Consider the following 16,010-nt stretch of genomic DNA (forward strand, 5'->3'; position numbering starts at 1 on the left):
GCTCGATATGATCAATCACATTCAAGTCGAAAAACAGCTTCGTCAACTTTCAAATAGCGCAGAGAAAAACCAACAGACTAAAGAAAGAGAATGTACAATTTATGGCAACAAAACCAGAAAAATTCCACCCACCAAATTACAAAAGGTGGTAACGGAAGCCACCACCATATACAACGTCAACAACAGTAGTGTAACTACGTACTCTGCACTGATTTCTCTTCTATTCCACCCATATGCACAATAAGGAAAAGTGTATGATGTATCTTTTTCTCTCTCTGTCTCTCTCCAATTGGGTATAATAGTTACAGCGTGTCTGTCAATATATCACAACACGGAGAAGGCCTGGGTGAGGCTGGGTGAACTGCAGGCCTTCCGTCGTCAGGTACTGCTCCACTGCAAGAGGAAGCCAAGCAGGAGATCCTGTGCCCTTGGAGTGCTGCTGACCAACTCCAATGCATATTATGGCGTGCAGTCGCTGCCCTGAGGACCTTGCCTTGCGTCTCAGGAAGCTCAACCTGTTGTTGAGGGATTGCATAGCTTCGGTTACAGAGAGGCCATATAAGTCGATCACCTGGTCTTTCAGTTGGCTGTAGCTTTGGTGCTCCGGAAACAGTGGGTTCCTGAAAAACATTGGCAGTTCTTCAAAATTAACTAGTGCTTTTAGATATGTAAATAACAAATATTGAGTGCAGTAAAAGAAAAAAGGCAGAAAGTATAACCCAAAAGGTTAAATCCCACATACAAGGCTCTTGGCAATGCAAGATTTTATGAGAGCTAACGGATGCAGTATTACCTCTATAAACAGAGTGACTAATTTTGTCACTCGAACCTTGGTCACTTAGGTCATATGGTACCCAAGTACATTACTACTGTACCAAAGTAACCCTCCAAAGTTGGCAACCATAAATGACTCCAGGAATAAATTTGACATACATTATCTCAATCAGTGAAATAGATGACCAACCTCGTCTGGCAAATTGCTTCAGCTTTTCCATGAGCTGAGCCAGTTTGCCTGTTGTACAATTGCTCTTTGGAACCCAGTTCCTTTGCCAAAACCTTGTCGCCAATATAATATGTTTGATTTTCCTGTCAATAATACATAAAGGTGATTGCTTTCCAAGCAAAAGAGGCTACATTCTTGAATACGATACATATAAATAAGAAGATGATTAGATGAGGAACAATTCATATTATATAACAGATGCCAGTGAAATTGATCGGTGTTGTTGCAAAGGATGAAAGACATATAACAATGAGGCCACTGCAAAATCAAGAATCAGTTGAGGAATCTAAATTGAAGCCAAAGTTCAGAAAATGACAGAAAGCTTCACAGAGAAAACATGGAACAAAAATGAGGTGGAGAGTTGTGCTCTCCGACTAACTTGAATATATTTAGAATCCAGGTGGTTCAACATTTCCAATGATGCAACTAGATTCACAATGCTGTCCAAGTATAGCTAGCATAAACAAGAGAAACACTAAAATTAAGTTCTAATAAATACGCAGATTCATGCGTTGCATTACAATTCCTCATTCTTCTTGCGGTGCTACCCTTAAGAGATCAAAGGGTTAAGTTGAATATCATCTATATCAGTACACTAGAGATGCCCATGAATATTATTAAGATGAGAAGAGAGAATGTGCTTCCGCGAACATCAAACAACAATTATCAAGCATAGAGCAATAACAAAAGTCATCCTTAGAAATGATTATAACAGGAATTGTGATGAATAAATAACTTATGATGCCCCAGAAACCAGAACACCTACCATTTCAAAGCACTTATTCCGTAGAGTTGCAACATTGTGATCTTCCCTTCTTGACTCTGAATACAAATTTGCAATCATATTAAATGATGACAATGGGAAAATTTCCACTTTTAACTCAGAAAATTGGCATTAGAAATTACCCACTGCATCTTCAGTCTCGAGCCAACCAGAACTTGAATTAGCTGCACTTTTATTTTTATAAAGTGTTTTACCATGACCATTAAGAGAACTAGCTAAAAGTTGAATGGTTCTACCTGAGCCAACATGGCCGTCGGCACAACCATTTCTATCAGACCTCCAACGATGAAAATCCTGCAACCCAAGTTGTCTAATGGTCGATGCAAATTTCATGTCACCTTTTGATATGCTGGAGGTAGATCTATGCATAATTGGATTATGTCGGATATCTTCCCTATTATACTTTGATGACCCACTTTGTGCATATGTCTCTGCGAAGGACAGAGCAGTGGAGTCCAGCATGCTTACTCTTGAGGATGCCAATGACATCACATTAAGGTTCTGATCAAAACCACTATCAACCTCATGCTGACATTTAGCAGAAAATGATGACAATGTTATGCCCTCAAATAGCTTCAAAAGACAACTAAAGAGCACAGGTAATGATATCATAACATTATAGCAACGATCAATATTAAATGTATAATCTGCCACAATGTCATTTCTTCATACTTATAGTAAAATTTTAAAGTCACAAATCTATCTGGGAAACTTATAACTGAAAAAGTTTAATAAATTCAATAAAATAACATGCGTACAGCACCACAGTCGAAGAACGATAACATAACCTAATACAAAAATTAAATAAACTGTAAAATACAACAAGATTGTTACCTCCTAGTAATTTGTGGTTAGAACAGTACGAAAATGTTGCCCATAGTAGTACTCAAACGAGATAAACTAAAAAGTAGTGATTGACATGTTGAGTTATGATTTCAACAATATTATATATTACAGTTAAACTAACAAGTTGTAATGCAAGTTTCTGATATTCTCTCTATCAAAACTTCCATGACTATATACCCCAAAAGAAAATAAGTTTTCTGAATCCATGCTTATAATTTCAGCTGAAACCACAGCAGGCAGGATGCCCAACAAAATTTAGACACCATCACATAGCTATCTGGTCTGGCCTTTTCTTGTTAACTCGGTGAAGAACATCCTTTCTTTATTAGCATAAAAGCCTTGGTTAGATGATATCCAAATAACCAAACAGCTACTGCTATTCCTATTAAGTCACTTGTTTCCACTTTACAATTCGATTTCTTACTTCCCAACATTTTGTTTAAGGCCTAAAGATGAATCTGAAGTTTAGGTTTCTAAAATACTTGATATAAGAAATGATTCCCGAAAAAACAAAAGCCCAAATTAACCCGAACATACCATGTAGTGACTTATAAGCTCAATTGTGGAGTTCAAGTCACATCCATTCTTGTAGTAAACATTGGCTAGTCTCTGAGCATCACAACCGGGAAAGCATGATGACAAATATTTGATAGGATCAACAGCTGCATTCTCAAGAAGCATATTATTCCTTGTCAAATCATTTATTGGACCAGCACAAAAATCCCCATCGTTTCTGCATCCCATCCTTCCAATTCTACTGTGCTTTTCACCATTTATGAAAGGTTTGCCCCAGGAACTAGCAGCTGAAGCCATGAACGCAGTTGGTGATTTTTCTTCAGCACATATCTTTTCACTCAAACGGTGATTTTCACTTGTAAAACAAGGAACATCTTTCCTCACACCTAATAATTGGTTGGCCATTGATCCTGAAAGTCTTGATGGTCCAACAGCATCATGTAAGGAAAGATCTGCAATTCGGAGATTTCCAGGTCCCTGCAACTCTTCTGCCATGACTTTGAAATCAGGGGTGATATCATCAGGAAGCTGATGGTACCAGTATGGATTCGCCTCACCTTCTGAGTTGTTTGATATAGTGGAGCCTGACTGATTAAAGACTGACTTTCCAGAAGATCCTAGGCCATCAAACTTTTTTGTATCTAAGCTTTTGGTGCTTTTTGCATATTTCAGAGATGATGGAATAAACTCCAAAGCATTGGGATTTAAAGTGGTAACTTTATTCCACAAATTTAACTTGGTACCCTCTTTATCAGAAAGACCATTGTCAGACATATTCATCTTTACTCAAACTACAGAAAGTTCACAAACCTTAAATATTTCATAACACAAAAACAACCTTGACAAATGATTTATCCCAAACCTGCAAATAATATATGTATGAGCTAAAAAATCCAGAGGAATTCATAAAATGTCAATCTATTACAACAAAAGTTATGCAAAAAGTGGCTCTGTACTGCAATCATGTAGGTACCAACAAGTGTTTGTATTGTTAGAATAGATTATATGCCAGCTACATCAGCAAAAACACACCAAAAAAAAGAGAATACTCATCCTTGTGATCTAATGATGATCTTTCAAAGGTAATCACAGCAACAGTAGGGAGAGATATAGCTAAAAAGTTTTTAAATGCCAGTATTAATCATTTGATCATTATTTCTGCATCAACATTAATGAAGAAGGCTAATTTGATCAAAACAGACAACATTTTACTCACAGCTTCTACCAAAGAATAAGTCAAACATCAACAGAATTTCAGCTATGGAATTAGATAGTTCAAAGTTAGGATGACACTAGGGAGCAAATCAAGAACACCTTCAAGGTCGAACTGCTGTCTGCAACTTCATACCTGATTTCCTTTAACAGTTGTTGGTCCATCATAAAAACAAACTAAAGTACCAAGGAAAGGACCTCTTGTTTATTGCATCAGATAACTAGTGGCAATCCTAAGAGTACTCTGCATGACTACAAAAATTTGTTATTACTCCATGTGGATATAAAACATTGGTGCTGCTATCCTGGGGGTCTATTTGCACAATGAAATTCCTGGACTGATGTCGTCTATAAAACTCTCAAATACCTATGGAAGATTGAATTTTGCTTGATTCATTCTGATTCTATCCTCATTCACGTTTCAACAAAACTGGACACCAACAAAAATGTAAAACCAGCTAGTTGAGCTTCTAGGTCATAGTATGACAACATATTCAACTATTGGGGAACATTCCATCATCTTATGAAGATACAAGAGTCATAATACTTGTAACAACTTAGTCATTCAATAACCTAACCTCAGAGAACTGACCAAATAGGCGAAGAATCATGTCAGGCAGTAGCCCAAATAATCTCTGTGAGTCTAAGGCTACGTTTGTCTTTTCCAAGTTAGCTACTACATATGCATCCATCAACATTTCATAGTCTCTAAAATTTAGAATGTCATCATGTTGTAATTCTTCTAGGAGGAACATAAGCAGTCTCAATCACGTTATGATTTCTAAAAACTAATTTTCTCAGTTAAAAAATAAAGGATATAGATATTATTATAATTTGTATCAACGAAATATATAATAAATATATGGCGAGCAATGATATATTTGATATCTGCAATACGCATTTCAGTGGCAAGAAAAGCATAGTATTTGATATTCTGAGGCTTGTGTCATAGAAGCCGGTAGCCTCAGAACCTAGGAGACATGTGGTACCAATGTTCCATGTCATGTTTTTCATCATGTTCATTTATTTCCACTAGAGCAAGGATATATTGTAGCAAATTGTTCCTTCTGAATGCTCCCAAGTGCCTAAGAATGGCATCTTCAACTCCTTTCAGACCTTGTATAACCTCTCAGTTGTATGTAGAAATCTTTTTTATATACAGAATGCTACATAATCCCTGTAGCAAAGTCCCATGTAAAAGATTTTACATTTGAATCTCTGTTTAGATATAAGTTTCCTTCATGAAACCAAAGAGCAATTAAGAATATTATGTTTCTTTCAAGTTGATGAAATAATACTTTATTTAAATCAACAAACCCAACAAAAACAAACGTTGCATTAATTTCTAACCTAGTTATTCTTATGTGTTTTTCTCACCTTACCTATCAAGCTATAGAACATAAGTCTTAATGACTACAATAGTAAACATTTACTTTTGGGTGAGATACACAAAACTCTGATTCCTAGACAAGTCTAAATGATGCAAATTGGATCACTCTCTTAAGAAAATGGTTCGCCACAATTTTTCTCTCACAATTTCTCTTCCAATTTATCTCCATCATGATCCAACACAACCTAACCTGCCTACTCAAAACGTAGTAGAACTCCATCTTAAGATAAATATTTCTTTCCAAAAATATGATTACATCACTACCAAAAAATGTTTCTCGTTTTCTTCACATCATATTTGTAAGGTATGTGTCACAACAGTAGATGAACAACTTGTAATCCAAAAATGAACCCCAGACGCTTCAATACTAATTAACGAATTCATGGCATAATATGCAAGTAATGGCATTAGCTAATTAAAGCAACACCTCTGAATTTGCAGCTAAATTAGTCCAAGAACATTCAATCCTGATCTCGTGAAAGATAAACAAGCGTCGACAATGTTTTCTCATATGATGCAAAACCACTAAATTCACTCTCCATTTTCATATTTTCGTAAGTTCCATTTTCATATCAATTTCAGAAGGACACAACAATTGGCATACACTTTAAATTTGCAGAAATTGACTGGTTTGAGCAAGACAGTAACTAGTCTCTCCATTTCAGCATTCAAACGTACATATTCCATTATTTCGTATGACTATATTCCAACTCAATTATAGTCCAAGAACTAAGCAAACATCATTTACCACATCAACTATTTTAGTTTCCATCTTTAAAGATGCGTATTTGGCAAAAGAGCAAAAGACACAAGAAAGCAACTGCTGCACCACTTCCAAACCCAAGAAACCCACAAAATCCCAGTGAAAACAATATAAGGTTCAAGAAGACATGCAAGAGATGTAGCAATTGCAGTCCCAATATCTCAACCTCGTCGTCCAAGAAACATCAAGTAAAGAAACCGGATTCACACCCAAAGGAAATGGAAACTTGCCCGAAGAAGCTCAAGAAAAAGAGCAAGAAACCAAGATCGAAGCAAACAGACATTAAAAGGCCGGACCTTTTCTCAGATCGATGGCCGGATAGATGAGAGGTAGCCAAGCCATCAGATAAGGGCGAGAAAGAAACAAATAAAGAAAGAGATCTCTTCGGATTAGACCGAGGGTTTTCTCGGGATTCGTGACTCCCCCAGCTAGCTGCGGCCGCTTGGAATTCCCACGGGAATATCTCAGCACCCCTTCGATTTCGCGTCGATCGCGACCACCACCACCACCACCATCGAAGGACGCTTCGTTGAAGAACCAAAGCAGCAAGAAAACGACAGAGAACTCCAATCACTTCTTCTACTCGCCTCTCCTCTCCTCTCTCTCTCTCTCCCCTCACCCTCGTCTTTGCTGCTGCTGTTGACCCCTTGATACTAGCGACGAAACGGCGGAGTCGAGTGCTTTCAGCCGTCGGATCGTCTCGCTCGAGCGAATCCCATCCGTCGGCGTCGAGCGTCACTGCGAAGCGTCGACCGCCACGAGTGCGCCTGCGGCACATCTGAAAAGGGACAGGGAGGAGGCAGCGGTTGTTATGACAGGACACGTGGCGCCGTACGGGCTGTGGAACCGTGTGCTCGATGATCGAGTGGTTTGGTCCCATCGTGCGTTGGGTCCCACCAAATAAATATGGTTGGCGACTTATTTCTATTTGACACTTTGCCACGTGAAATGACTCATCACGGGACTCGAAATCTCGATATCGCGTACTCCGTGGAAACGCTTCCGTTTCCGGACGCGACACGCGGGTCATCTTGCAACTCGCCACGGCGTCGGTGCTGCCGCGTCATCATGTCGTAACTTAAGTCGCGTTGGACACCGGAGAGGCTCCCGCTTCTGGCTTCCGTCCAAGAAGCCAATATCTCGTTAAATCGACGATTCTGACGCCGATTTCAAGATCCATGTGGCAAATGCTCATCGAATCTGACACGCGCTCAGCCCTCCATCGGCCTTTCTCCGACCTTCCTCCCCGCACCTCCGGAACCCCGGCCTCAACCCTAACCGTAATTCATTATTCTCTTCGCGTCCATCTTCGACCCCCTCCGCGGTGGCTCTCCTCTTCCACTTTCCTCCCATCCTCCGGTTCAGTCGCCGACTCCGCGATCCCGGTGGGAGAGCTCGTCGAGAGGGACTGGTCCTTCCTCGACGCAGACGCGAGAAACTCCGATGAGCCGCGGGCCGACAAGGCCCGCCGGATCATCGCGGCCGCTGAAATCAGCGAGGTCGGATCCAGGGTTCTTGCGGTACTCCCGACCGCGGATTCATCAACCGGGTGGTGGAGTCGGTCCCCTGCGAGCTCATGGTGGCGATCCACGCGTCGCTCTTCGTGCTTGCCGTGATCAAAGAGAGCCATGACCGAGTGCGGTGCAGGCAGGGCCTTGTGGACGCCGTGCCGGAAAGGTTTTTGCCATTCGATGTGGCCTGGGATGGGGCGTTTCGATTGGCCAGTTGCTTAGTTCACTTGCTGGGAAGTGCTCTCCAGGTTCTTTTCTTCTTCGTTACCGAAAGATGCTATTTAAAAGGAACTAAAGTTGTATGTCTTACAGCATTTTGTGAGCAAAGCTTCAACCTTTGGTTATGTCCACTCGTACTTCAAATTTGGATTTCTTGAAATCCGGTGCCTCTGACTAGTTTGAATCTTTTCTCGTATTCTTTTTCCGTGCAAATTAGCTGTTGTGGATCAATTGCAGGGTTCTTAGAATGTTAATTTGATTACTAAACTGGCTAGCATTTTGCAAAGATATTTGGCAATTAGATAGATAGATCTGAACACTTTAAAAGTAGGCAACTTCAATAATTTAATAACAGAAATTTCATATTGTGATCTAAAGTCTTTTGTTTGGATGTCTTTTGGCTTACTAGAACTGAACTTGAGGTGTAGAAATGGAAAGCTCTCTGTTTGCTGCGTGAAATCTTTGTCCCCATCATTGGAGTGAATGACCTTTTGACTGTTCCATGTGACAATTGTTGCAGAAGAGAAAACTGAGGAGATTTATTATTTAACATGTCAGCAAGGCCTTTTTAAGATTATTATGACTAGTTCAATACTTGGATCTTTGAAATGCATTTCAGGACTCCTTAGTGAACCTGTTGATCTCGTGCTAGATGATAATACATAATTTTTTTCTCTTTTGATCTTGGAAAAAAATTAGCATGTGGGAAGGCTAAGATGAGAATTTCATCTGTGGTGTCTCTACTTGTATCGGGGGAAAATGTAACATCCCGATTAAGACCTACGTCGAAAGTGAAAGAAGACTTAAATAAAAGGCTTCTTGAGTTTATTATTTTAATTTCGATTTAAACATTTTAGACTAGTGATTTAAGTTTAACGGAGTTAGTGAATCGATCATCTCATCAAATAAATAGTGCACTTGGTGATTTAAGTAGTGGCAGAGACTTGTCTAATAAAGCGAAGGTTAATCTTTTGTTAATTAGGACAACATCTCAGAAATAAGTTTTAGGGACTGCGAACTGTTCCAATTTCAGCTTTAGATTGGACTTGCCTAAGAATTAATGATTTGAAATGTCATTTTGGGAAACATAGTCCATCTTGTGTTGGTAACAACTACATTCATTATTGCATGTTGATTGTCTTCACATCTAAACCATTTTGTTACTGATCAAAATGACATTCCACTTACAAGTGACTAGAACATTTCAACTACTGCATTTTAAATAACCATTTCGTCATGTTTCTGCTATTGAAAATCCAAATATTTCTTCTGAATACTGTTGCAATTTGATTTGCAACTTTCTTCATGTTGACTCAATTTGTGATGCACAGGTGCAAGTGTAGTTGTCAGCTTCGATCAAGGGAGGGAGGTTGTCGAACAAACCCATATGCAGCAGTTCCCTGGCATTGTAACCTATCACTTGCCCGACAAAATAACACTAGAAATGGCGGCAACCGAACATTCATTTCAGGTAACAGGATTTATTGATGAGCCTATCTTTTATCGAGTGGGAAAACTTAGTTCAGTGATTTGTTGTAATGACTTGGCATGTCTCCCTATTTTTCATGTGTTCAAGAAATGGCCATGCCTAAGAGTGAAATCTGCCTTGTGGTTTTGACTTTACATGTGACCCATATTGGGCCAGGATTCTTAGAATGATGGCTTTATGGATATGAAATTTGCTCAAGCTGTTCCAGCTAGTCTCATTCTCCTTTGTAATATTGAAATGATCATTCTTGTGGATGCTTTTGAAAGAAACAATGTTATGCTTTGGTAGGAGAGAAACTCATGAATGATCTAATTCCATATTTTGTTGCATTTTTTACTTGTTTGTAGCTTAATCTCATGCCGTCCACATTTTTCCTATCTATATGTTGATGTACAAAAAGCAATAGATGTTAATGTCTGTCTAAAAAGAAGCAATAGATGTTACTAACTTTACTGAATTCTTTTAGAGAAGATATAGTCCTTTTTTTTGGCGGTGAGCTTACCGCGTGTCTCCCGGTCGGTAAAGTGCCTCTTATCTTAGTTTCACAGGCGGTGAACGAATTCTCAGTACATTGAAGCTCTCAGGGGTCGGAAGAATGCGCCAACCTGTTCGATGAAATGCGTCGGATCTACTCTTATCAGATTTATTTTGTTCCTACAATCTCTACAATTTCTGTGGTAATCATCAATCAATAGTCAACAAGCTGCAACCTTCAAGGTGTTCGGAATTACAAGCATCGTTCATAGGAGCTATATGACAAACAGTAGTGTCGAAATATCGATATTTTGAACGATCAAAACAGTAGTAGTGTGCAATTAAGTTGCAACTCCATCCACAGCAGCAGAGTTGAGCTCCCTTAGCATGGCCACCACCTGCAGCATGTTGGGCCTCTTCGACGGGAAGTCCTCCACGCACTGCAGCGTGATCTCCATGAACCTGGCCATCTCCTTATCCTCCTCTGCGCCGTTTGTGAGCAGGAGCTCCCCGTCGAACACCTCCCTCCCTTTCCCTTCCCTCACCTTCATCTTCACCCAGCCCACCAGGTTGGTGTCCCCGAAGTCCTCCCTGTCGGTAGGGCGCCTCCCCGTCAGCAGCTCCAGCATCACCACCCCGAAGGAGTACACGTCGCCCTTGGCGGTGCAGCGGAAGCTCTGGTAGTACTCCGGCGGCACGTACCCGGGCGTGCCGGCGAGCGTGCTCACGCTCAGGTGCGTGTCCAGCGCGCTGATCAGCCTAGCCATGCCGAAGTCGGACACTCTTGCGTCCATTTGGTCGTCCAACAGCACGTTGCTCGACTTCATGTCGCGGTGGATGATGTGGGGGATGCAGTTGTGGTGGAGGAAGCACAGGCCCTTGGCGGCGCCGCGCGCGATCTTCTTCCTCTCCTCCCAGCTCAGCGCCGCGTCCCGCGGCTTCGTTCGGCCGTGCAGCATGTCCTCGAGGCTCCCGAAGGTCATGTACTCGTAGACGAGCAGCCTCTCTTCCCCCACCTTGCAGTAGCCCAGCAGCGGCACCAGGTTCCTGTGCTTTATCTTGCCTAGCGTCTCCATCTCCGCCATGAACTCCCGGTCACCCTGGTAGCTCAGATGTATCAGCTTCTTGATCGCGACGCTCGATCCGTCCTTGAGCGTGGCTTTGAACACCTCGCCGAAGCCGCCGCACCCGATGAGGCTGGCCGCGGAGAAGCCGTTGGTGGCCTCGATGAGCTGCGAGAACTTGAGTTTGCGGAGCTGCCGCTGGAAGGTGGCGACGTTGATGCTCAGAGGCTCCTTCTCCTTCTCGATCTTCCATGTTGTCGCCGCATGCGTGGCTTGCAGGCTGCTTAGCATCTTGGCTTCCTCTGCCTCCCTGTGCCTCGCGCGCATGACGATTGCCCACACTATAAGAACGCACAGCGAAGCCACCGAGACGAGGACCCCGAGAACGACGCTGTTCGCCCAAGCGGCTGCCGAGCTTCTTCTCTCCTGCTTCCCGTAGCTCGACGGAATGGCGGTCGGGAGATTGCTCGGTGGCTGGCACGGGGGCAGCGGGACGCCGCAGAGGCCCGGGTTGTTCGCGTACTGGCTCGCCGGAAGCGTGGTGAGCTGCCCTCTCGCCGGAATCGGCCCCGACAAGTTGTTGTCCGACAGGTCGATCTGCACCAAGAATGAGAGGTTGGAGAAGGACTCCGGAATGCTCCCCTGCATCCTGTTGTGCGAAGCATCAAAGACGCCGAGGTTTCGGAGGCGGCCGAGGGTGGCCGGAATCTCCCCTGTCAACCTGTTGTGCGCCAAGTCGAGCACCTGCAGCACCACCATGTCTCCGAATTCCTCGGGGATGTTGCCGTAGAGCTCGTTGTAGGATAGATCGAGGTACTCCAGTGTTTGGTAGTGCGTCCAGTCGCTGAGCGCCGCGCCGGAGTACAATCGAGTGAAGTCGCAGGTCTTCAGCGTCGGCACCTGCAGTAGCCTCTCCGGCCTGATCCCCGCGAACTCCAGCAGCCCTCCCACCCCTTTGCAGGAATTCCCCACGTTTCTGACGAATGCCAAGGTGTTGCCCGACAGAATTCCACTCGACGCCTTGGCTCCCAGCTGCCGGCCAAGGCGCGGCGGGATCTCACCCCTGAGCCTATTGCTGTTCAGGTCCAGCCACACCAAGCTACTGCAGTTGCCGAGCTCCCTGGGGATCTCCCCGCTCAGGCTATTGTTGGCGAGCTGCAGCACCGCCAGCCTCGAGAGCAAGCCGAACTCCGGGCGGATTTCCCCGGTGATCCCGTTGCTCGTCAGCGCGATCCACTCGAGGTTGCTGCAATTGAACAGCTCGACCGGCATGTCGCCGCTGATGAAGTTGTTGTTGACGATGAGGTTCCTGAGCCGCGAGCATTGGCCCAACTCCGAGGGGATCGGTCCATGCAAGCCGTTGAACCAGAGCATCAGATGCTCCAGGTTCTTGAGCCTTCCGAGCTCCGGCGGAATCGGGCCTTGGAGATAGTTGATGCTGAGGTCTATCGTCTTCAGCTGCGAACAGTTGGACAGCTGAGCTGGGATGCGGCCGGTGATCAGGTTATCAGGAACTCGCAGCTCTTCGAGCGAGGATTCACCAGAGCAAACATCTGGTGGTATGGTGCCGGTGAGCTTGTTGGAACTGAAGTCCGCAATCCTCAGCTGCTGCAGACGGAGGACGGAGCTCGGAAATGGCCCAGAAATGAAGTTGTTGCTCACCAAGAGGCTCTCCAAGGAACCAAGATTTTGCAGCATATCATTCAGCAGAGGGCCGGACATGTTGTTGTTCGCCAAGTCGAGCAATCGAAGCGAATAGCACGAGTAGAACGAGTCGGGAAGTGCACCAGAAATGTTGTTGTCGGAGAGCTTCAGCTGCACCAGCGATGCGCAAGCATTTCCCAGACCATACGGAATGGAACCAGTGATGTAGTTGTCCGAGAGATCCAATCTCTCCAGCCTTCGGAGCTCGCCGAAAGATTGAGGGATCTCCCCTGTAACCCCATTCGACGAGAGGTTTAAGGTCCTCAGGCCGTTGCAGTTGGATAGGGAGGAAGGGATCGCATCGGCGATCCTGTTTGCCGAGAGATCCAAGTAGAGCAGGCCCTTGCAGGAGTTGCCAAGCACAACAAGATCAGACATGCCACCGGAGAAATTGTTGAAGGAGAGATCGAGAACTCGGAGATTACCCGACTGTGGCATCAGATTCGCTGGGAGAGAACCAGTTAGATTGTTGTGGGAGAGATTTACATGTTCAAGATTTGGATACTTGCGAGAGAAGTCCTCCGGTACAAGGCCGGAGAGGCCAGCAGAGGAGAGATCGAGCCGCTGCAACGACGGCGGGAGCTGAAGCAGAGCAGAGGTGGAGTTGATGTAGAAGGCGTTGGAGGAGAGATTGAGGACCGACAGCATGTCGAGCGATGAGAGAGGGCGGAAAGAGAGCGTCCCCGAGAGGTGGCAACTGCTGAGGTCGAGCTCGGTGGCTCTTCCTTGCCAGCAGGAGACGCCGTACCAGCTGCATGGGCTCTGGTTGAGCTGCCAACTCCACAGAACTCCATTTGGGTCCTCCTGAATCGAGTTCTTGAAGAGGACGAGGGCATCTCGGTCCGTCTCTGTGCTCGTGGACGACGACGACAGGGACGAAGGCAGCTTCATGAACAGGAGGAGAAGCAGCATGACAGCGGGGGAGAGCATTTGGAAGTGACCGTCCATCCTTGGAGTGCACAAGGAAGAGGGAAAAGCAAGCATTTACAGGCTCTAATGGTGAGCTGGTTGGCATTTGTAGTGTGCTAAGTAGAATGATGGAGGGAACGTTCGCAGTGGTCAAAGAACATAATCCGACAGCTGCTGGCTTAGATTAGGGAAGGATCCAACGTAGGTCATGATGAGCATCTTGAAATCTACACACTGATCGAGTCCCAGTGCCTCCTAATCTATGCTCGAATTATCTCAGATCCCCAGACACAGCTTCGAAAGCCCTACATCCTTTCCTTGTTGTTCCATGCTCTGCTTCTGCTACACTTTCAAAAGCAAACGCATCGATGACATCTCTCACCACTCTCCCATTGGCATTGGAAGTGATGATGGCCCCTCATTCCCCTCTTTATTCCTTTTCCTTCCCTCGCCATCATCATCTTTCCTGACGTGTTATTTAACTCCTATTTGTACTTTATTTGGTTATATGACACAAAATTATTGGCGAGTATATAATACTTGTTGTTTGCATGTTTGCACATCTTTGGATGGATGGCTGCTATTACATATCTTTGCACTGTTCTTGCTAAGACATCAGTGTAGTAGTAGTAGTAACAGCAGCAGTTCATCAGTCACAGAATTCATCATGTTATGTGCCAAAGCTTACAGAAACATCTGCTTTGAGGAGCATCTTTCTCAGCATACAAAGCTATTCTTTGTGTTGCATGTCATCGAGCCCCCCCTCGGTGCCTTTCCATCAGCCATAAAATAAGGAAGCATGTTTGCCGGTGATGTCCGAGTAGTGGCGTTAAAGAGGCTCGAATCACCAAGCACTTGCAGTTTGTGTGTGTGTGTGTGTGTGTGTGTGTGTTGAGTTCCACTCTGTACCAGTTGGATTCGATATTAGTATTATTATTATCACAATCACTTCACGTGTAATCATTATTATACACCAACACAAAACAGAGAAGGATGCAGTTGATTTGGAATGGAAAAGCCAATCAGTCTTTGTTGCAGGTTTGACCGGAGAGCATCATTCATCTGATACAAGATTTCTCATTAGGTTTCTATTAGTTCATGAGGAAGTCAGAACAATTCTTATGACCAATTTCCTTTGCAATTCTGCTCATCATCAGTGTATCACACATCATCTGATTGATGCAATCTCAAGGATCTGGCACATCATGCAAAGCTGAGTTGACAGGGATGAGGCATAACATTTGAAGCAGGCATCCTTGTAATGTTAGCAACATCCTTCTTTTCCACTGGTGAGAGCCCTAGAAAAGTTGGCACTAGCCTTTTGTTCTCTGTTTCTGTTCTTGATGAAGATGTTTGATATGTATTTCCTGTGACCTTGTTTTTGCACCAACAACAGACTTCAAAATTCATGAGGATAGAAATAAATCTTTAAAAGCTTCGAGTTATCATCATGAGGGGGTTTCTTTTATGAGCATTTTCTCTCTTGGGATTGGGGTGAAATGTAGGTAGCTGCTCTCATTACCTTTCTGGAAAGTAGACTGGAAGACTGTCATGTTTGACCACATCAAGATGGCTTTTGGGTTTGAAGATAGAATGCTGGTTGTGACATATTCCAATATATGGAGAAGAACTGAGATTAGAGTGTGTCAGCTACTGAATTGTGATGATGGAGCAGTTGTGGCAAGGTGTCATATGCTGCAATATGGTATCTGTTTCAGATTTTGCTTGCCCTTAATTGCAAGCAAAAGCTTCCAATGCTGCATAAAGACTATATTCACTGTTCATGATACTAAATCAATTCTGAAAGAAAAATATATCTTTTCGGATAGATTAACTTGCAAATACAACTTTTGAAAATAGTCAATAAAAATCACTTCTCCTGAACTTGACGATTGATATTACTCTGGAGACCAGTCTACAACATACAATTCCTTCAGAGTAGAACAACAAAACAATTCTCTATTCAAAAGACATGCTTGAAGTGACATCTGGGCACCAAAAAACTTGGTACTCAAAAGTTGTTAGAACACTCTCGTGCTGAAAAGAAGAGCTTACTATCACTCTTATAGTGAAGCTGTGCCTCGACTTAAACTTGGCTCATCCTCATAAATTTGTTGGCACTGCAT

General features: G+C 43.6%; 2 protein-coding genes and 1 pseudogene across 3 annotated transcripts; 1 reads left to right on the forward strand and 2 right to left on the reverse strand.

Annotated features, from left to right (window-relative positions):
• Nucleotides 1-78: 78 nt before the first annotated feature.
• LOC103975501 (polyadenylate-binding protein-interacting protein 7) lies at nucleotides 79-7,205 on the reverse strand. 2 transcript variants are annotated; one of them, XM_018822310.2, is made up of 6 exons: nucleotides 6,811-7,205; nucleotides 3,171-4,011; nucleotides 2,024-2,315; nucleotides 1,770-1,825; nucleotides 965-1,086; nucleotides 79-620 (listed from the first exon to the last, which is right to left on the reverse strand). In XM_018822310.2, exons 2-6 carry the CDS (start codon nucleotides 3,927-3,929, stop codon nucleotides 317-319), a joined length of 1,533 nt encoding a protein of 510 aa, XP_018677855.2. In that variant the 5' UTR covers nucleotides 3,930-4,011; nucleotides 6,811-7,205; the 3' UTR covers nucleotides 79-316. The 2 variants fall into 2 exon arrangements, with proteins under 2 accessions (XP_018677855.2, XP_064995316.1); XM_065139244.1 differs by having other exon boundaries at nucleotides 1,910-2,315.
• A 440-nt stretch (nucleotides 7,206-7,645) lies between these two features.
• On the forward strand, nucleotides 7,646-10,023 carry LOC103975499 (uncharacterized; annotated as a pseudogene).
• A 379-nt stretch (nucleotides 10,024-10,402) lies between these two features.
• Nucleotides 10,403-14,261, reverse strand: LOC103975498 (brassinosteroid LRR receptor kinase BRL2). The gene has a single exon (XM_009390473.3). The coding sequence runs from the start codon at nucleotides 13,957-13,959 to the stop codon at nucleotides 10,549-10,551; it is 3,411 nt and encodes a 1,136-aa protein (XP_009388748.2). The 5' UTR covers nucleotides 13,960-14,261; the 3' UTR covers nucleotides 10,403-10,548.
• Nucleotides 14,262-16,010: the final 1,749 nt, after the last annotated feature.

This window comes from Musa acuminata, chromosome BXJ3-2, assembly GCF_036884655.1.
Source record: "Musa acuminata AAA Group cultivar baxijiao chromosome BXJ3-2, Cavendish_Baxijiao_AAA, whole genome shotgun sequence".
In the NCBI taxonomy this organism is placed as follows: Eukaryota; Viridiplantae; Streptophyta; class Magnoliopsida; order Zingiberales; family Musaceae; genus Musa; species Musa acuminata.

Bases quoted from the DNA above. Each gene is read 5' to 3' on its own strand.
- LOC103975501 (XM_065139244.1), bottom strand. From the start codon at position 3,929: ATGAATATGTCTGACAATGGTCTTTCTGATAAAGAGGGTACCAAGTTA. The intron at 2,316-3,170 runs GTATGTTCGGGT...GCTAAATGTCAG, and splicing joins AGCTTATAAGTCACTACATG to CATGAGGTTGATAGTGGTTT. The intron at 1,826-1,909 runs GTAATTTCTAAT...ATTTGTATTCAG, and splicing joins CGAGACTGAAGATGCAGTGG to AGTCAAGAAGGGAAGATCAC.
- LOC103975498 (XM_009390473.3), bottom strand. From the start codon at position 13,959: ATGCTTGCTTTTCCCTCTTCCTTGTGCACTCCAAGGATGGACGGTCAC.